General features: G+C 43.5%; 1 protein-coding gene across 1 annotated transcript in view; it reads left to right on the top strand.

Annotated features, from left to right (window-relative positions):
- Positions 1–526: 526 nt before the first annotated feature.
- The window catches only part of FAM91A1 (family with sequence similarity 91 member A1), a 34,592-nt gene continuing 14,244 nt past the window's right edge, over positions 527–20,874 (top strand). The window contains exons 1-15 of the mRNA XM_081204498.1: positions 527–844; positions 4,860–4,944; positions 5,797–5,948; positions 7,429–7,486; positions 9,655–9,722; positions 11,475–11,588; positions 12,662–12,752; positions 13,222–13,284; positions 14,131–14,237; positions 14,484–14,522; positions 14,663–14,775; positions 15,469–15,587; positions 16,820–16,932; positions 17,222–17,308; positions 18,617–18,749. Of these exons, the coding sequence (XP_081060624.1) occupies positions 773–844; positions 4,860–4,944; positions 5,797–5,948; positions 7,429–7,486; positions 9,655–9,722; positions 11,475–11,588; positions 12,662–12,752; positions 13,222–13,284; positions 14,131–14,237; positions 14,484–14,522; positions 14,663–14,775; positions 15,469–15,587; positions 16,820–16,932; positions 17,222–17,308; positions 18,617–18,749 (1,414 nt within the window). The 5' untranslated portion in view covers positions 527–772. The remainder of the gene's footprint in view (positions 845–4,859; positions 4,945–5,796; positions 5,949–7,428; positions 7,487–9,654; positions 9,723–11,474; positions 11,589–12,661; positions 12,753–13,221; positions 13,285–14,130; positions 14,238–14,483; positions 14,523–14,662; positions 14,776–15,468; positions 15,588–16,819; positions 16,933–17,221; positions 17,309–18,616; positions 18,750–20,874) is intronic.

Below are 20,874 nucleotides of genomic sequence, written 5' to 3'. Positions count from 1 at the left end.
AGAAAAACACCTTTAAAATAATATTTTAGTTTCCTGTTAACTATGCTGCTTCGATAACAAAGTTAATTAAAATTTATATTTTATTTTCTTCAGTACTGCTTTATTCTGGTTTGTTTTATTTGATGTTTTAATGTGGTTCGAGTTCTTTCTTTAAAAAGAGAAAGCGATATGCAACTGAAACGAAGGGCGGCATACAAATTCAATAAATAATAATAAACAAACAAATAAAGCGGCCTTGTTCCCTCAGGCGAACCCTTCAGCCACGCGGCCAACTGTTACGTCACAACGGAAAAAAGGCCGTTTCCCGCAAAGCACCATGGGGCTTGTAGTTTCACAGCGGCCTGCAGCGGAGACGCAAAAGCGACGCGCCCGTGACGTCGAGCGTCCGCGGCTTTAAAACCCCCCCAGCCCCGCCCTCACATTTCTGGCGTACTGATTTAGAAAAGGAGGGAGAGGGTGGAGGAGGAGAGGACGATCCCATTGGTTCTTAGGAGCGTTCTACTCCCGAGGCTCCTCCCGCCCGCGGGGACCGGAAGCGACGTCGCGCGGAGGGGCGGGGCTCCCGGAGCCCGTAACGCGGAAGCGCGCTGTGAGGAGACGAGAGGGAGGAGGAGGAGAGGCGAGAGAGCGGGTTGAGCGAAGGTCCAGCTTTGGGCCGCCGCCGCCGCGTCGCTCCTCAAGGACCGGGGGCTGAGGCTGTGTGAGGGGCGGGGGGCGCCGCCAACCGCCGCCCCCGACCCTTCCCACCCCACCCCACCCGGGGGAGCCTGCCATGAATGTGGACGTGGAGTTCCACATTCGCCACAACTACCCCTGGGCCCGCCTCCCCGCCAGCGTCAAGCAGGTACGGACTGACCCCTCCCGGCACCTGTAGAAAAGCGGCTCCCTGTTATAACTGACCCCTCTGGCTTCCCGTACCCCGCCAATGGCCGTCGGCAGAGACCTCCGCCACCACTTTCGCTTCCCCTTCTGGGTAGCAGGAACTCCGTGGGATCTCGCTTCTCAGCGATACGGGGCGGGCAATGGACCCAACTTGGGACATACCCATTGATTTCAGCGGGTCTGCTCTCCAGTAAAAGCGGGGTCGGATAGGTGACTTCAGGCTCCTCGGGCTCCGCTTTCGTGCTTTGCTAAAAAGTCCGAGGTTCCGCCAACGGCGAAGGCTTGAGCCCCCTGCTAAGCTCATTCGGGTTTTTTTATGTTTTGAGCAGCAGAACTTGAACCCAGCTCTCTTCTGCTCCCGAGGCTAGTGGGTTTCATGTTACAGTGGCACCTTGGGTTACAGACGCTTCAGGTTACAGACTCCGCTAACCCAGAAATAGCACCTCGGGTTAAGAACTTTGCTTCAGGATGAGAACAGAAATCATGCGGCAGCAGGAGGCCCCATTAGCTGAAGTGGTACTCCAGGTTAAGAACAGTTTCAGGTTAAGTACGGACCTCCGGAACGAATTACGTACTTAACCCAAGGTACCACTGTACCGCTGCTGTGCGATTTCTGTTCTTATCCTGAAGCAAAGTTCTTAACCTGAAGCGCTATTTCTGGGTTAGCGGAGTCTGTAACCTGAAGCGTATTTAACCTGAAGCATATTTAACCTGAAGCGTATTTAACCCGAGGTACCACTGTACAAGCAAAGGAATTCCTACTAAACATCAGGGTGGGGACTTTTGGACAGTGGAACATACTCCCGTGTGAGGTGGTAGGTTCTGCTTCCTTGGAAGTTTTTTAAGCAGAGATTGGATGGCCATCTGTCATGTATGATCTAGTTGAGTTCCTGCATTGCAGGGGGTTGGACTAGATGACCCTCGTGGAACCTTCCAGCTCCACAGTTCTGTGATTCTAAGTCCATTGCTAGTTACCCCAACGTTTAATTCATTTCAGCAGTGTAGTGGGGGAATGGGGAGTGGGCTGATCTACTTCAAATTACCCTTTTCACACCTGGTGTGTAGAAACTTTTTCCTCCCGGGTACTTGTTTGTTCATTTGTTAGTTAGCTAAAAGCATCTCTGCACTACTGTCTTTCATGTGGATGCAACATTGCAATAGGAGCCAACTTCTAGGGGCTGTGGGGGCTTCGACCTCCACAATAAAATATTTGAGGGGGCCGGACCCCACCAAGTTGTTGGGCATTCCCATTTAAATGGTGTGTGTGCACTGTGGTATGTGAATGATTATGCATGGCAGGATTTATCTGGCCTCCCCCCAGTATTTATTCAAGTTGGCCCCCCGTACAGCAGTATCCAATATACATTCATAATGTTAGATGTGCCACAAAATGCAGTAAATAAAACAACCCGATAAGACTAAAATGCTAACTTTTCTTCACCCTTTTCTCCTCTTCCCCAGTATTAGGACAGGTGCTGCCAAGTCAATGTTTGTTGTCAAGCTTGTTGAACTTTGGCCCACCCTCACCTGCTCAAACTTCTGCAACTTTTCAGGGCCAGCCAACCACATTTTTCCTGCAGGCAGTTGTATGCATGTTATGGTTAATTTGAACATGGGCTTAACAGAAGGTAGATGAGGATCTACAGCACTAGTAGATCTTTTGCAGTAGATCTGAAAGTATTTCCTTTCGTCCTTTTTTGTAGCACATTTCATTGGTATTGTAATAAAATGGCATTGATCAACTTCATCAAAACCTGTAGTGTATTACAGTACACACATCAATCACATAAGAAGGAAAACTGAGTGGAGACATTGTCAAATAATTGAATCAGTGGATGCATTGCCAAGGCTTCAACTATCTGTGACATAGCCCCTCCCTAAGTAAGCATGTGTGGCTGGAGGTCTGATATTACTTCTATTTACCTAGGTAATATATGGGAACCATGCCAATACGGAATTTTCCATTTTCCATTTTTTAAAGCATTTGCAACAACAAGGCTCTAAATTAGGTTGCTGAAGTGAAGAAACCTTGAAGAGGAAAAGTAGAAGTGGATTTTTGTGTGAAAGTGCAGTGAACTCCATTCAAATGCTAAAAGCAAATTTCTGGTGCGTGCTGAGGGACAACCTGTTCCTTGATTTTTAGTGCATGTTCAGCCCCTCCCCCCTGTAGCTGACCCCAGTTGGTTGACATAGGATTTTGAGCATTTGTTTCAAGTTTTATTCAAAGTAAACGCATTGAAATTAATGACCGTTACTGAGTTAGGTCCATTAATTTCAGTTGGTCTGATCTGAGTTACTTAGTTGAATACCAAGGTTCTGAAGTCTGCACCCTGCTGTAGTCTAATGCTATTGTTCTGTTGTACATGTTTATTTTAATACAAGCTTTCCTCCTGAGAGATCGGGGGGCACACTTTTTTTCTTCAGGAATGTCCTGTGACGTAGGCTAGTGAACACCCATAGAAAGTGAAGAATTGGAGATGCGTGTGCGTGTGGTCTACGGCAACACTCGCATTGCTTTACGCTGGTTTTTATGAGAATAAGTGGCATATGAACATATGAAGTTGTCTTGTGATGTAGAGCCTTAGCACATCTAGCTCTGTATTTTCCTTTTGATTGGCTGGCAGCCGTTTCCCAAATTTTCCCAGGCCATCTTGCTGGAGGTGTTTTTAGCTTGTGATGCCAGTGGCTGAACATGTGAACTTATTTCTGCTAAACATGGGATCTTCCACTGATCTACAGGATGCCTCTGACCTCCCTCAAAAGCCACACATAGGAAAACATTGTTATCTACCACTTGTAGTTTGCCTGAAATGTTTGATATGCTGTATTGAGATTAAAATATGAGGCAATCTGACCAGATACTCACAATCTTACATGCACAATACAAAAGGAAAAAGCAGTGGTGTGGAAAGTTCAAATACCAATTATGTGAGGGCAAAGCAGCACTCTTCCCATGTCACATTAGGGTAGGAATGAGGAAGCTGTAAGCTCTCCAGGTGTTGCTCGACCCCAACTCCCATCAGTCCCAACCAGTGTGGCCATTGGTCAGGGATGATTGGTGTTGTAGTCCAGTAATATCTGGAGGACCACAGGTTCTCTATTCCTGCATCAGGGAAATGATGGTGTATTAAGGCCATAGGCACCTGCACAAATCTGGTGGTGGGATGGTCCTCTCTGTGTCTCGTTTGCCAGTCCCCGGCAGGCTAGTATATTCTTTTTCCAGGCTGATCACTTTTTGTGGGCTTATTTACAAGGCTAATGTACTTCCTAGTTTCTTGCAGGAGCTTTGTATTGATTTGTGTTGGTTAATTATCCGTAGAACTACAAAAGCACCACTTTTATGTGTATAGGTCAGATGATTCATCTAACACTTAGTTGTTGGTCTAAGCCAAGTTGCTTGATAAAACTCTTGAAGGGTAATCTTATAGTTCAACTCACAGCCTGAGCTGTAAATTTACCTATTGGGCTGTGGATCAACAACTTGTCCAGCACTCAAGATCGACCAGGATGAGGAGGTTAGGATCCAGCACATCTGCAGCTGAGCTGGCTTATCTCCCTCATTCTTGGCTCAGATGGAGGTATGTGAGCTCATCCTGGTTCAGCCAGGCCTCAACTACCTGAGCCAAGCCCAGCAGATCTTAATCCAGTGTAAGCCCTGGAAAAGGAGTGCTCTGTGTGTGGGACCAGAAAGGGAAGATGTACAATGGATCCTAAGCCTATGCAGCTCTGTCATGTGACGTGGCATAAGTTAAGATGGTAGAAATGGTGGTACAACTCTAAACACTAGTTTAAAGGCTTATTTTTTCTCTGCGAGGTTTAGGTTGACTCTGCCAGCGGTAGCCTCACTGCTGAATGGAGTGTGGATCTGGTGTAACTTTACACCATGTTAAATTACACCAGTCTGTTCTACACCAGCTTCTTGTGTACAGGATTGCTCCCTTGCTCATTTCATTAAATTTCTATGCTTTGTCTCGTAGGGGCTTGGAAACTCACAGCGAGACTATGAAAAGCAGGTTGTGCTCTATAGTATTCGCAATCAGCTACGGTACCGAAATAACCTAGGTGAGTAGAGAAACAGAGTGGGGGAAAGTGCATTTGAAAACAGATATTGTCATATGTAACAGCTACATCAGAGAAACCTGTCCTCAGTAAAATTGTACCACCACTACTGATCATTTTTGTATTAATTGTATTAATAAACACTTTAAAGTGCCAAGAAAAATATGAAGGAAATTAACAGGGGAAAGGGGGACACTGATGAGATGGATGAACAGGGCAGCTTCAGGAAGTGTCTGGAAGATTGCATAGGACCATTCCCCATGCCACAGGCTGCCCAGCAGCCCCGTACAAGCTCATTCCAAGTTCCTTATTACAAAATGGACATACAGTGGTACCTTGGGTTAAGAACTTTGCTTCAGGATGAGAACAGAAATTGTGCTCTGGCGGCGCGGCAGCAGGAGGAGGCCCCATTAGCTAAAGTGGTGCTTCAGGTTAAGAACTGTTTCAGGTTAAGAACGGACCTCCGGAACGAATTAAGTACTTAACCCGAGGTACCACTGTACTTCAAGAGCTTTGCTAGTTGGCTGCCTTCTTTTTCAGACTGGATTGTTGGGAACTAACTCGGTATCAAATAATGATATTGCATTTGTACTTAGGAATAGTATGTGGCATAGGATGTCCTCTCTATTGTGTGCCATGAAGTGCAGCATACTTGAATAGCTTCCTCTCTTTGCGTTCTCTCCCCCCACCCCTTCTGTGTGGCTACGCAGAGCATGCTCCAAATCTCTGTGCAAATGGAGCTTCAGCTTTGCTCTGGAACCTGTCCCAAGTTCACACCCCGTAAAATTCTTAGCATTTCTAACTGATTTGTGGAGACTGTTGCTACAACCTGCTGACCCTTCTTTACTCTCCCAGTCAAGCATGTCAAAAAGGATGAGCGCAGATACTACGAGGAACTGTTGAAATACAGTAGAGAGCACCTCATGTTATACCCATACCACTTGTCTGACATCATGGTGAAAGGCTTGAGGATAACCCCCTTTTCGTATTACACAGGAATAATGGAGGTGAGTTTAGATAAATGCTTAAACAAGGCATTTTGTGTGTCCCAGGAGTTTGTGGCGTTTCAGCGTAACATGATGCCCGCCAGCTGGAGTCACATGCCCATTATTGTTAGCTTTTTGCCAGGCTGCTGTTGGTAATCAGCGGCAGGAAATGCAGTCACCATTTGCAGTGGCATTTTGGGCTTGCAGCCAAACTACTCTGATGAAGGAGCTTGCAAACTTGTATTCAGAGAAAGCAGCAAACAGCGCTTGAGTCACCTCTCAAAATATGGGAGAAACAATGTGTAGCATGATCCAGATTTGATTGATAATTGCTGGTAATGTGTAGTTTGTGCCCTGCTGCTTCTAGTGAGAGTTTTGCCACTGAATTCCACAAAAATAGGCCATTTTTGCTTCCATTCTTGGACTGCAGTAGAGCACACTTGGTTACTGGTATTGCTAAAGCAGCATTTTGCATGGAGCAAGTGGAGCTGCTGTTTTATTTATTATCTCCAGTCCTTCCTTCAGTGAGCTCAGGGAGGTGATTTATTCTTGGTCTGCCGTTCTTCAAATGCATTTCCATTACAACCTTTTGCTACACTGCAAGGTGACTGGGTCTAGGATTACCCTAAAGACCTTTAAAGATACCACAGAAGAGAATAATCCATTAGTCCTGTCTCTTTCTGTTGCTGGTGATGGCTGTTCCTGTAGCATCTAATGTCTTGGCTACAGTATATCTACCATAATCACCAAACTGGAATAATCCCAGAGCTGGTGCATAATGGGTACATGTTTTCATATTCACCCATGAAGTTTACTGGGTGACTTTGGGCAAGCCCTCCCAAGTTGTTTGCGATGGGGAAATAGAAAGGGGAAAACCTATGTGCACTCTGTCCTTGGAACACCAGTAGAGATCCATTGAAATTTATGCAGGGCAGCTCCAAAAACAGTGGCATAAGGATTGTGAGGTTCACATGCTTCCTGTGCCTCAATCCAGCAATCTGTTCTGAGCATGGGACCTGTGCCATTGTAGAAATGGAGCACTACAATTCCACCCCCATTTTTCACTCTCTTTGCTCCCCCTCCCGTCTCCAAATGTATTTTGGTGAGGGAAGCCCGGAAATGCATTACTGTTATGTTCACATCATTTTTCTCAGTTGAAATGAATAGCACACACTCTGTGCATATCTAGATCTGGTTGTAGTTTTTCCTAAAATCTACTTCATTTTGTGCATCTTATTTTAGGTCCTTGAGTTAGAATTTTGTTTTCACTAGGTTACATCCAATGGACTTCCATTTCCTCTCCTTTCCCCTCCCCGGCAAGCAAGCAAGCAAACAAACCAAACAAACAAGCTAACAGATAAACACAAAGCCTCCATAAACTGGGGTTTGGGTGCAAAGTAGTTTTCAAATATTTACTGATGTAGCATCAGTGCACAGTTGTGAAATGAAGAAGTACAGTGAGTCAAGCTGACACTGCAACTTTTCCTTTTCCTCTGTAAAGGATATAATGAACAGTGAAAAAAGCTACGATTGTTTGCCCAACTTTACTGCTGCAGACTGTAAGTATAAGATTTCATTCTGCTTCCACAAGCTAAACAAATTTCCATTTGGAAATCATGTTTTAAGGAAGTCTAGTTTTAAAAGCACAGCTGCATGTCAATTCCTTTTTGAAGTTGTAATGTTTGTTTCATTGTGGGGATTACATGCCTGATGTTTGAAAAGAGAACAAAAAAAGATACTGATGAAAAAAAGAAATTACTCCAAACCAGTTATGGAAATAAAACACTAACCCACAAGTTAAGCATGTGCTTTTCTAATAATTACTTGTTGCCTCAGCAATAGGCCATAAGAATTGCATTTACATAACTTAAAATCGTTCCACTTTACCCATTTAGCAGTGCAGCACATTAGCTTTAACAGAGATAGCTGTTGGCACAGTAATTTTGGGAGTAAATGAACCAGTGTGTATATTATGTCTTTATCCTTCCCATTAACTTGGTTTTCTGAATTGCTGGTCTTTCAGCTACAGGAGGGAGACAGTGATAACTTCTGATGAGTTGCTCACTTCTGAGGCTACCCATCTTCCAGTTGTCACTTTTGACGGTGTTATTACAGAGGCAGACCAAATGGTGACATAAATAACCCCTTCTTGCTGCACCAAATGCAGATCTTTTATCTAAAGCCCACAGTTCCAATACAACGGCTAAGACAACGACCCTATACGCAAGACACATTAAACAAGCTGACGTTAAGTTACGCCAGATCCACCTGCCATTCAAGAGGAAGACCGCTGCTGGCTGAGCTGGCCCAAGTCTGTCAGAGGAAGAACAAGACTTTAAAATAGTATTTGATTTACACTACCCTTTTTGCCTTTTTTTGTTAGGGATGCGGGTGGCGCTGTGGGTTAAACCACAGAGCCTAGGGCTTGATGATCCAAAGGTCGGCGGTTTGAATCCCCGTGATGGGGTGAGCTCCCGTTGCTCGGTCCCTGCTCCTGCCAACCTAGCAGTTCGAAAGCATGTCAAAGTGCAAGTAGATAAATAGGTACCACTCCGGCGGGAAGGTAAATGGCATTTCCGTGTGCTGCTCTGGTTCGCCAGAAGCGACTTTGTCCTGCTGGCCACATGACCCGGAAGCTGTACGCCGGCTCCCTCGGCCAATAAAGCGAGATGAGCGCCGCAACCCCAGAGTCAGCCACGACTGGACCTAATGGTCAGGGGTCCCTTACCCTTTTTGCCAGAACACAAGGTTGAGTTGCACAGAGTCAGGGTCCATCTTAAGTCCCCCACCGCACCCCATCCTGCCTCCACCATGCCCCCATAACACCTTCCTTTTTTAGGGCCTACACTAGCCTCGACTCAGGCTGAGCCAGGATGAGCAAGTTCATGCTGCTTTTCTGGGGCTGAGGACTTTATGCCAGCTGAGCATGACTGAGCTGGCGACCTCTGCATCCTAAGCTGCTCATCCTGGCATATCTTGCCATAGGCCCCTAAGATTATGGGTTGCCTTTGATAAAAACAGTAACAAGGGCATGCATTGTCTGAAACCCCAGGGCTGCATAGGTCTTAAGAGGAAGCAGTTTATGTTTCAAGTTAATCTAATGTTTCCATTTGTGAGGGTGCTTTGGATGGAATTTCAAGGCATCTTTTGAGTCAAGGATGAAGTTATTTAGGGCTGAAACTGTATGATGTAAATGTGTGATAAGAGGATAGCTCAGGACAATATGCATGCTTGTAGAGAATACATGAAAAATATTTAGATGTCTATCTTTCTTTATAAAATCATTTATATGCCCCATTTGGGGGCATAACACATCCAAGATGACTCACAGTTCTATAGAAGTGCAATGGAGTTATTAAAAAGGCCAGTTAAAAACCAATTGGAAGAAAAAATAACCGATTTAAGAAAAGATGCTTTGGAAAAGGCCATGTTTTAAAACCTTTTAAAAAATCTGTGGTGTGGATATTAAAGGGGAGGACCATAATCTGGGGGCCACCACGTAATAGGCCCTGTCTCTTGTGCCTGCCCGGGTGAGTATATCCAAATGGCAGGCTTCAAATTCATCTTCTCACAGATGGTGCATCTAACAGCCTTTCTGAAAATTCTGCTGTTTGACTGCAAAGCAACATATGAAAGCGGTATTATGCAATAATGTTCCTTTGGCTCAGAATAGTTTTATAAGTGTAACTCTGTTTTGAGGGACTTAAAAACTTCCTTTTCCCCTCAGGCCTGAGACTTCTTGGCATAGGAAGAAACCAGTACATTGACCTAATGAACCAATGCAGATCATCCAAAGTAGGTGTTCACAGTTCCCCTCCCTCTCTCCCTCCTCTCTTCTATGTGATCTAGTATTTGGACCAAGTTTGGTTGTCCAAAGTGTGGGTTGCAGCCCTAGCAGAAAAATTAACTAGTCGTATACTGAGGGGAGCAAAACCCAGTGGCACCTTCCATAATCTTTGTAATCTGGCATAATGAGTTGTTTGTGCCACTGATCTCCAAAAACCCTTCTGGATTGCCTTAGTCTCAAGCCTAACATCCTCTGTAATAGAAAATGGTACACAGTGTATAAAAGATGTTATTTCCGGGTGCCGGAGGTTATGCATCATAAATATGCACATCTTTGCTTCAGAAGCTGGGAGAGTCCAAGGAAGAGCCTCTGTTGAAGAGATGAGTACACAGGAAATGCAGGCGGGGAAAAGCCAACCTTTGGTCCTCCGGATGTCATTGGACTCAAACTCCCATTAGCTCCAGTTCATGTGGTGAAAGGTCAGGGGTGATGGGAGTTGGTGTCCAGCATCATCTATGGAGCCACAGATTCCCCATCCCTGATTTAAGGCTTTAGCATTAGCACTTTTGAGCTGTGCTCTGAAAGGAACCAGTTGAATTGGGACTGGCAAAAGCTGCTGTATTCTGAGCTAACCTGTTTTCAAGCAGTTTTAAAAGGCAGTTGTGTCCCATGTAGTAATTTGTTCTGAACGTTACCAGAGAGCCAGTGTGGTGTAGTGGTTAAGAGCGGTAGACTCGTAATCTGGCGAACTGGGTTCGCTTCCTGGCTCCTTCACATGCAGCTGCTGGGTGACCTTGGGCTAGTCACACTTCTCTGAAGTCTCTCAACCCCACACACCTCACAGAGTGTTTGTTGTGGGGGAGGAAGGGAAAAGGAGATTATTAGCCGCTTTGAGACTCCTTAAGGGGAGTGAAAGGTGGGATATCAAGTCCAAACTCCTCCTCCTCCTCCTCTTCTTCTTCATCTTCGTCATTAAATGGATGTTCTGCAGGCTTTTGTAAATTATCAGTGCCAAGCTGTCATCTCATCTCATTCAGTGTATCCCTGTTCTGTGTGCTGGATACATGGATAGTATATAGCAAGCTGTTCTCACCTGAGTTTGCAGGATATGATGAAACATAGCGGAAGAAAACAACCCACTAGAAATGTTAATCTAAGGGCATTGAGGTCTTTATAGAGCAAAAGCAAATCCATGAATTGTGTCCAGAGATTTATGTGCAGCTGCTTAGAGCTGGCATTGTAAACAGTGATAACTGAGTGCCTGGCATCCATTACATGTCTAGAGTTGTGTCATCCGTCATGGCATCCTTACCCTAGAGTGCATTATGTGAGCTTAACCTTGATATTGCAGAAATGCAAATAACTGTTTTTTTAAAAAACCAAAACTTTTCCCTCCCCTTGGAGTGTGTGTGTGTGTGTGTGTGTGTGTGAGAGAGAGAGAGAGAGAGAGAGAAAGAAATACAAGCAAAAAACAGAACTGAAACATCTTTCTAGAATCTAAGTCTTAATTTTATCCTGCATATTTTTTTATAAAAAAGCACTGAAAGAGTCTGTAAATTTATTGCACAACCTGTTTCTCAGGATTAATGATGAAAAGTGGCACAGTTCCCCTCCCCATCCTTGTTATAGTACATTGTTCAGGAGGGTTAAAGACCTGAGTGTGCCATATCCAGAAATATGAGCATTTGTTAGTTACTTCTGCTTTATAATAATTTGGTTACTTCCTTGTTGTCTCTCACGAATGGACTGTACCCCTTCAGAAATTCTTCAGAAGGAAAACTGCCCGTGATCTGCTACCCACGAAGCCAGTTGAGATTGCAATAGAGCCATGGTGGGTGGTACAAGCTGGTTACATCACAGAGGACGACATAAAGGTATCTTCACACAAAAACCCAAAAATTAATCAGTCTGCATAAATGTCAGGCAGAAATCCTGTACACAATTACCTGGGAGTAAATCCATTTGAACACAGCGGAAATTGTTGTCATTTAGTCGTGTCCGACTCTTCGTGACCCCATGGACCAGAGCACGCCAGGCACTCCTGTCTTCCACTGCCTCCCGCAGTTTGGTCAAACTCGTGCTGGTAGCTTCGAGAACACTGTCCAGCCATCTCATCCTCTGCCGTCCCCTTCTCCTTGTGCCCTCCATCTTTCCCAACATCAGGGTCTTTTCCAGGGCAGCGGAAATTATTTCTGAGTAAATTTGTTTAGGATCCCATTGCAGGTTATATACTTTCACTTCACCCTCTAAATCAGGAATGTGTAAATACTTACTGCCACTATTCCAAAAAGTTCTTGCATCAAAGGTATTTCACACAGTTACTTTGCAGTTACAGCACTTACAGTATTTACAGAAAATGGGTCAAGTTGCCTTATATTTTCAGTCTGTGATGCTAGCTGTACCAGTCAAAACAGCATCCAAAATAAGGGCAAGTAGGACTCCTTAAGTGTTTATGGGAAATGACACATAATTCCATTTTAACAGCTGCCTGCAGGTGCAAACCTACATCACTATCAAGCAAACAGTGCTTGTCTGGCGACTCATATGATGGTTCTGTTTAGTTCTCATGGCTGAAGACCATTTATAGATCCATAGTATATGAATTTTTAAAAGCAACCTAAGTTAGAAGCTGTAACCACATCACATGGGAGTGAATATCATAATTATGTATTACAGAAGAAGTATTTCATTTTTGTCAGTCCTCCTCCTGCTTCCAGACATTGGCTAACCCTGAATTCTAGCTCTCTGATATTTTTCAGGGGTGGGTCATCATCAAAAAGTTTATTCTGGTACTTAATTGCCGCTTGATTTACCTACCAAACAAGCTCTCTGTGTAGTTGTTGTACTTCATCATTGTCAAACTTTTCGAAGTTTGAAAGCTGCATGGAATAATAAAGACCTGTCAGTTACTCCAAATGTGTGATTTAATATGTACTTTTCTCTCTAGATTTGCACTACCTCTGAAAAATCTGCTATCGATAAGATCATCGATTCAGGTCCTCAGCTTGCTGGATCTCTTGATTACAATATAGTTCACAGTGAGTTTTGCTTTGTTTTGTTAAACAGAAGAGTAATAAGATATGCCTGAGGTTATACTTCCGACAGTGGCTAGAATCCAAGCAACTTTTGCAAGGGATTCACACTAAAGCAGTGAAATTTTTGCTTTTTGTTACTAGAACTATGCTATGCTGTATCACAAAATTTCAAAAGCAGTTTTGTCATGTGGAATTGGGAGTAGTTTCATAAGTTGCCTGAATCCTGACCTGTGTAACTTCTCTCGAGCCCTGAACATTTTTTACTTCCTCCCACCCTTGCAAAGCTGCGATCATGTTAGTTAAATGCACATAAATTGCGAGTTACCTGTATAACACATGTCATGAGTGCTCCTCATGCAGTTTTGTGGCACATGCTTAGCTTCTATAGTGCTCTCTATGCGTAATGGTATAATGATAAGTTTGATGGGGTTTTTGTGTTTTTTGTATCGTGACATTGTTTTTCTTTCTGTAGGCTTATATAATAAAGGCTTTATTTACCTTGATGTACCAATATCGGATGACAGTTGTATAGCAGGTAAGTGTGGACTCGCTGCTTTCAGAACAAAGATCCATAAAGGGTGCTACATGTTCAGGAGTGGATTGAATAGCAAAGTTGTGACAAAGGAGGAGTTGGAGTGTGGATTAAAATGGGACTATGTGTAAGATGAGGGTTGTGATGGTTAAAAGTACATATTTCTATTTGTTTTGCCACAACAAAAATGCAAAATAAGATTGAATGGCAGCACTTTTGTAGGTACCTCAGATGTAGACCTTGGTGGTTAAAAGGGATTTAAAGTGTGACACGTCTAGTAGATGTAAAGGTAAAGAGACGGCCGTTAAGTCCAGTCACGGACGACTCTAGGGTTGCGGCGCTCATTTTGCTTTACTGGCCGAGGGAGCCACCATTTGTCTGCAGACAGCTTCCAGGTCATATGGCCAGCATAACTAAGCTGCTTCTGGCGAACCAGAGCAGCACACAGAAACGCTGTTTACCTTCCCGCCGGAGTGGTACCTCTCTATCTACTTGCACTTTACGTGCTTTCGAACTGCTAGGTTGGCAGGAGCAGGGGCTGAGCAACGGGAGCTCACCCTGTCACGGGGATTCGAACTGCCGACCTTCTGATCAGCAAGCCCTAGGCTCTGTGGTTTAGACCACAGATGTACTGGACCATAAAATTCCTGTTTTGTAAAATGTAATTTGAAAGATCAAAGTATCTCCTTAGCTTGGTGTGAGTCTCTGTTCTCTAGGTCAGATTCCTTTGAGAGAGAGATGCAGGAATAAACATTTTAATGCTGATAAGCAAAGATAGGGCCGGACCCCTTTTTATACAACTAAATTATATCCTTGAATCACAACCTTAAACATGGCTTCTCTTTTCAGTTCCCCCACTTGAAGGTTTTGTTATGAACAGAGTGCAGGGTGACTATTTTGAAACCTTGTTGTACAAGATATTTGTTTCAATAGATGAACACACAAACGTGGCCGAGGTAAGTCATTGTTTCAACATTTCTCTGTGCCCTGCTTCATGCTAAAAGACATGCTAAATTAACTTCATGCGCACTCTCCACATAAGGGGGGATAGGGATTATGTCTTGGCTAACTCCTTGGGACCTGTACCTAAAGCTTAGCACTCATATGTCTCACTTGTGCAGGTGGCAGAAGGTTCTGCAGATGAACGCATTGGATTTGATTTTTGAGAATTACCGGTAACCTTTTCCCTTCTATCCTTTCAGCTTGCAAATGTCCTGGAGATAGATCTCTCATTAGTGAAGGTAGGCTTCCTGTGTTGCTGCTTAAAGCGTGTGTGTGTGTGGAGGTGGGGCAACCCTTCGTTGCACACATGTTTTATCTCTTTTGAAATTGTGAAACAAGAATGCAAAGTGCTGATTTGCAAATGTTGTCTTCACTTTAGAATGCTGTCTCCATGTATTGCCGGTTAGGGTTTGCCCACAAAAAGGGCCAAGTAATAAATCTGGACAATCTTCATGCATCATGGCGGAATGTCCCATCAATAAACAGGCTGAAGTAAGTATGTCTTCTGCCAACAGGCCTGAAGCCAGCTTCCCAAAGAGCAATCCTTGGGGATCCTGCCATCTTCCATTCTGTAGACATGACCAAGCCAACGTAGATGTCGCTGGGACAGGAGTTGCGAACATGCTGGGAATTAGGGTTTAGGAGAGCACATTGTTGCTTGAGCCTTGTGGCGCCCAATAGATGTGCATATTGTTAGGACCTCAATATCGGTGTGTCTTGTGAGTTGTACTATTTAACAAAGTCAGGACAACCGTGTGCACGTACACAACTGGGAATAAATACAATTGAATTTAGTGGCCCTTAACTTTTCAATAGCTTTGCTTATTATTAGCTAAAAGCCACCGCTCCTTGTCAAAATAGCTTAATAAAACAATCATGTGACATTAATTTACAGCCTCACTGATTAAAGCTGGAATATAAAGCCTGAGATCTGTGACTTGAACCATTTTATCTTTGCTCAGATTCTGGGGACTTCCCTGGCCACAACCTGCTTCCAAATAGTGCTTCTTCCCAGGGTCACAGCATCAGAGTTGCCAGGGCTTGAGAGAGGGATGTTCTTACTTACGGACTCATGTTCTGCTGGTGCTTCTGGTCGGGCTTCTGAGGGAAACAAGAAGCTGGACTAGATAGGCTGTTGGTCTGAGCCAGTAGGTCTCTTCTTATTACCCTTGTTCCTATTCTTAGAACTACTTTGGATCCACAGAAGATGCTGCTGTCCTGGGAGAGCTCAGAAAGCAGGAGTCCTGTGCAAGAGGCGGGGTCATCTGCTACAGATACCGACACAAACAGCCAAGATGATCCAGGTGAGCCGTTGAGCAAGTGGTTGCCAATCTAATAATTTTGTGTGCATTGCAGTGCATTCCTTTTTATGTTCTGTATAGGTCAGTGCCTGTCATTCACTACTGTGGCAATCGTGGGCTAGAGCTAGGCTACACGTTAAAACATTTGCTTGAAAAAGCCGCTTGCTCTGCATGTGGAGAATCTTTAAGGCTCCACTTCCACTTGGCTTGTCCCTGCAGGCAGGGAAATCCGTAAGTGGGGAGAATTCCCCCTGTCTCACATGCAAGAAAGGAAGAGCCACTAGGCTGGGTTGGAAGAGAACCAATGAGGGAGTAGACATACCTTTCAGCATTCATTTTTATTGTTTTGAGGTGTACGGCTTTATTCCTCTTTTAAAAGATGTGCGTTTGTAGATTAAAGCTTTGCAGAAGGGAAATATCCTAGCTATGTGCATAAGCTTCAAACATTGTTCAGATGTTTTTGGTGAACCGTTCTGGGGTATCAAAGGTGACCTGCCCCAGCACGATGTCATCAAAAGCCCACGGCATAAATAAAATCCCTGTACCGTTTGAATGTCGCCAGAGTTGTTAACGGATCTTCAGTTTGAGATGGCGAGGTTTTTTCCATTCATAAGTAGTCGGTTGCCTGACATTAGGTTAGCAAGCCTCTCTGTGACATCACAGCAGTTTAGCCAATAGCACCCAGGGGGATTGCTCCACTTCAGACTTTTCTCAGACGGTTCTGATGTCGCTGGAGGTGGAACACTGGCAGATGTAGCACAAGCCCGCTGCTAAATAAGAGAAGGTCAGCTGATGACATCAAGTGACCCTGGGCAAGCCAAGGTGTCAAAGGTTCAAGAGGAGGGCAGACTCAATGACAGACACAGTGGCCTGATCTCCTGAGGATAAGATCAGGGATGGCTTTGTTCTTCCTTGGTCATTTTGCTGCTGAGCTAAGCTTAGTGATTCATCTAAGCCTGGGTTTATGGATCAGCACTCTTCAAGCTAACCATGGGCTTTAATCAAGTTTGGTTATCTGTTTACAACTCATGGTTTGCCCAGGAGAGCTGAACTGCCGGCCTGAGTTTGGAGGACATGCTAAGCAAAACCATGGCTTACCTCAGCTCATCACATCAGCTAAAGGAGTGGAGAGGTGAGGCGCAACCACAGTCTTAGCATGATGTACGAAGCATGATGTTGCACTGTTGTCAAAACTATTTAAGATGGCAAATCTCTGTGTGTGTTTGCTTCCTTAGCCGATACTGCCAGTGTGAGCAGCTTGAGTCTGTCCAGTGGGCACACGAAGCGCATAGCCTTCCTGTTTGATTCAACACTCACTGCCTTTTTAATGATGGGGAATCTCTCACCGGTAAGTTTCTTAGCTTCTCAATATCTAAGTGCTAAAACTCTTTAAAATATTCCTTTAGTTTTTTTTATAAAAACTTTTAAAAAAACAAGTTTTTAGATAAGTTTTTGTCAAAATGATAACTACAGTCATTTTTTAAATAATAATAAAAAAAGAGTCCTGACTTGCAGGAAGGGAACGCAAGGAGTGTGTAGTCTGTATTCCTACATCTTCATTGTGAACGCTTATTGAATACTGGATAGATTCATAATAATTCGGAACTCAAGGTTATGCAATTTTACCTTCCCTGCAGAATTTGAAAAGTCATGCAGTCACCATGTTTGAAGTTGGGAAGTTGTCAGATGAGTCTCTGGACAGTTTCCTTGTAGAACTTGAAAAGGTAAATAATAGTTGGTTTGTTATTGTTAAAGGAGGGTGGTAGTCAAAACCTTTGTATGAGCAGTCAGGCTATATATAGTTAAGTTGGTACTATCTTGCATTAAAGGCTTTGGTAAAAAGGTAAAGGACCCCTGGACAGTTGGGTCCAGTCCAAGGCGACTATGGGGTGTGGCGCTCCTCTCGCTTTCAGGCCGAGGGAGCCAGCATTTGTCCACAGACAGCTTTCCAGGTCATGTGGGCAGCATGACTAAACTGCTTCTGGCGTTCTATTTATTAAAGGCTTCACAGTTACAGCACAAATGCATTCAGATTTGAAAGAGACATTTAACATTAACCTTCAAAATAACTTATATGTTGGAAGCGCCTTTTTCTTACGAGCGAAAGTTCGAACTTGGTCAATTCGCCTGGAGTCACATAAGTCACTTAAGGGGCTGGATGCAGCCCATTGCTGAGCAGTCTCCCATAAAACGATGCTTCCCTCCCACCCTCCTGCTTTTAGTAATTGTGGCTCATCTATCATTCAAACTGAAGAAATATAGATAAGAAGCTTCAGTCATTACCCTTTGTATGATTACATTGTCAAATGGTGTTTTCCTTCTGCTATGGCCTGCACATAACATTTATTTAAACTCTGTATAGGGTATCAAATGTATAAAGGTAAAGGGACCCCTGACCATTAGGTCCAGTCATGACCGACTCTGGGGTTTCGGCGCTCATCTCGCTTTCTTGGCCGAGGGAGCCGGCGTACAGTTTCCGGGTCATGTGGCCAGCATGACTAAGCCGCTTCTGGCAAGCCAGAGCTGTGCACAGAAATGCCGTTTACCTTCCTGCCGGACTGGTACCTATTTATCTACTTGCACTTTGATGTGCTTTCGAACTGCTAGGTTGGCAGGAGCAGGGACCGAGCAACAGGAGCTCACCCCGTCGTGGGGATTCGAACCGCCGACCTTCTGATCGGCAAGTCCTAGGCTCTGTGGTTTAACCCATGTGTCCCTCCATCAAATGTATAGCTACACATAATTATGTACCGAAAACTGACCTACAGATAGTTTACCAAAGCTATTGAAAATACTATATTCATAGTTTCTTTTTGTTTAATAGTGAAGATAACACACAAGTACTAGAAAATATAATCACATTTATTCATCTGACATGTAAATATTTTTTCTTTTCTTTTGAGGATCAGAGCAGCTGCACAGTCATAAATGTTGAGTTAGAAATGTTTTGTCATATATTAATTCAATTTTCTATGTCAATAGTATTTGCACAAACAGCTCATGCAAAGTACTTTTTTTCTTCCCTTATTTAGGTTCAAAGCACAGGAGAGGGCGAAGCACAAAGATACTTTGATCACGCACTTACCCTGCGAAACACTATACTGTTTCTGAGGCACAATAAGGACCTAGTGGCTCAAGTTACACAGCCTGAACAACCCAATAATGGTACAGTGAAGACATGCTTTTATTTTACATGTTCTGTACTTTTTACTCTAATGACACACTTTCACCAGCTTTGAAAACGTGCTCCAAACATGTACCCCTTTGGGAACAGAGGTCCCATTGTCCATTGTTAGCTGTTTTAGGCTGCTAAACATCAATCTTGGCATGCTATTATCGTTGCAATAGACCCTGTAGTCAGAAATGTACTCTGTATAAGGCCAGTTAAGAATCTAGGTGACTGAGAAGTCATCTCATTAAACAAGGTCAACCTGACTTATTTATAAACCTACGCAAGTTCTAGTGTTTGCAGGTAAACATATTGGAAAGCATTGTCCAATGAGTGCATTAATTTATGCATCAATGTTCTAAGCACATAGTGTTTGCATTAAAGTTTAAGAGTAGATCCCAGATGTTGGTTATAGCAGTCACATGAGGAAGAAAGAAAAAGTGCTTTATTTCTTTTTCATTCCCACCATCAGATGATAGCAATCTTCCTCTACCCTGTTACATTCAGCGAGCACAAATAGCATCTTTTGGACCCTTTTCTTTCCACCTTGCAACTTCCAACTTTCTCCCTTCTCCCTATTTCCCCCTCTTTCTTGGTCCAGATGCACCAGTAACTCAGAAAGTCACTTGAGACAATATGTATCCCATGTAATCTGTAGGTCATTTCACGCTGCTCGGGGATAGAAATCGCAAAATTCATGCACTTTTAACTGCATGGGCGATACAATATCTTGAACCAGCCCTGCACCATCTTTTTGGCCAGAGCCATGTTATATTTTTATTTATTCATTAATTTTTTCACAATTATAACAAATATAACATAGAAAAAAGAAAAGAAAACACACAAGAGAAAACACATTACAATACTAAAAAATAAAAAAATAAACACATATCACTTGAAAAACCCAATTTATCTTACATTGTTAATTGACTTCCTCGAATCCCTCCCTTCTGAATTTCATTGTTTCTGCATATAACAGCTCTCCAATATCATTCTTCAATTAAAATTGTTTCCAACAATTAACTATCTTCTTCTCTTTTCTTACTGTTCTAAATCCAATTTACTTACAATTGAGTCGTATTTTAATCCTAGACCTGTTTGGTACTTTCAAGTGACTTCTACTTATTTATATTACAATATTTAGTTAAATAGTCCTTAAATTTCTTCCAATCTTCTTGATATTCCTCTTCTTTCTGGTCACGGATTCTTCTAGTCAGGTCGGCTAGCTCCAAAAAGTCCAACATCTTCATCTGCCATTCTTCCACCGTTGGGATTTCTTGGGATTTCCAATCAGAGCCATGTTATTTTGGGAGAATGCAGCAGCTGTAATTCACTTTAGCTATAAGCACTCAGCCCCCTCCGGACTTAATAAATCCCGGTGACCATCATTTTCCTGCAGGGCTGAACAAACATAGTGTGTGTGTTTGTACATCTCTCAAGTTAATTTTGTTTTAATGGGGAAAGAATTTATCTTGCTCTGTCAGTTTTTTTACCCCTTTAAAACATTCAGCAGTGTGTGCAGTCACCTAGATCCAGTTGAGTCCTATCAAAAACTGTCAGATTCCCAGGCAACAGCATTTAAAAGTATACATAGAATAAAAAAGATACAGAGTAGGAACCCCAGTGGAGGACTCTTCACTACCAATTCACTCTTATCAGTGGGTAAAGTGTCTTTTGATCATTTGAGAGGGTTGGGGGAACAGGACATGAACTAATACTCTTAAGATAACGATTTGCTTAAATAAGCCTTCACTTGTCACAGTATCTACAGCTCGTTTTGGGGGGTGAATACTATTTATGTAGCTTCCAGCTGCTTATGCGGTTGGTTTACTTTTGAAGTTGACCTTGCACAGTCGGTTTATGCCCCCTGGAGAAGCTTAAAAGACATTCATCTTTTTAGAATTGAGTATGCTTTAAATTTCCTAAATCATGTTGGATAGTGTTCTTGAATTTGGTACTATGGTTTAAAATTGGCAAATGCTAAGGAATGTAGTAGGGACGCGGGAGGTGCTGTGGGTTAAACCACAGAGCCTCTTGGGCTTGCCGATCAGAAGGTCGGCGGTTCGAATCCCCACGACGGAGTGAGCTCCCATTGCTCGGTCCCCGCTCCGGCAGGAAGGT

Source organism: Podarcis bocagei (genome assembly GCF_964188305.1).
Source record: "Podarcis bocagei genome assembly, chromosome: 8".
NCBI lineage: Eukaryota > Metazoa > Chordata > Lepidosauria > Squamata > Lacertidae > Podarcis > Podarcis bocagei.
This window is presented reverse-complemented; position numbering and strand designations above follow the sequence as displayed.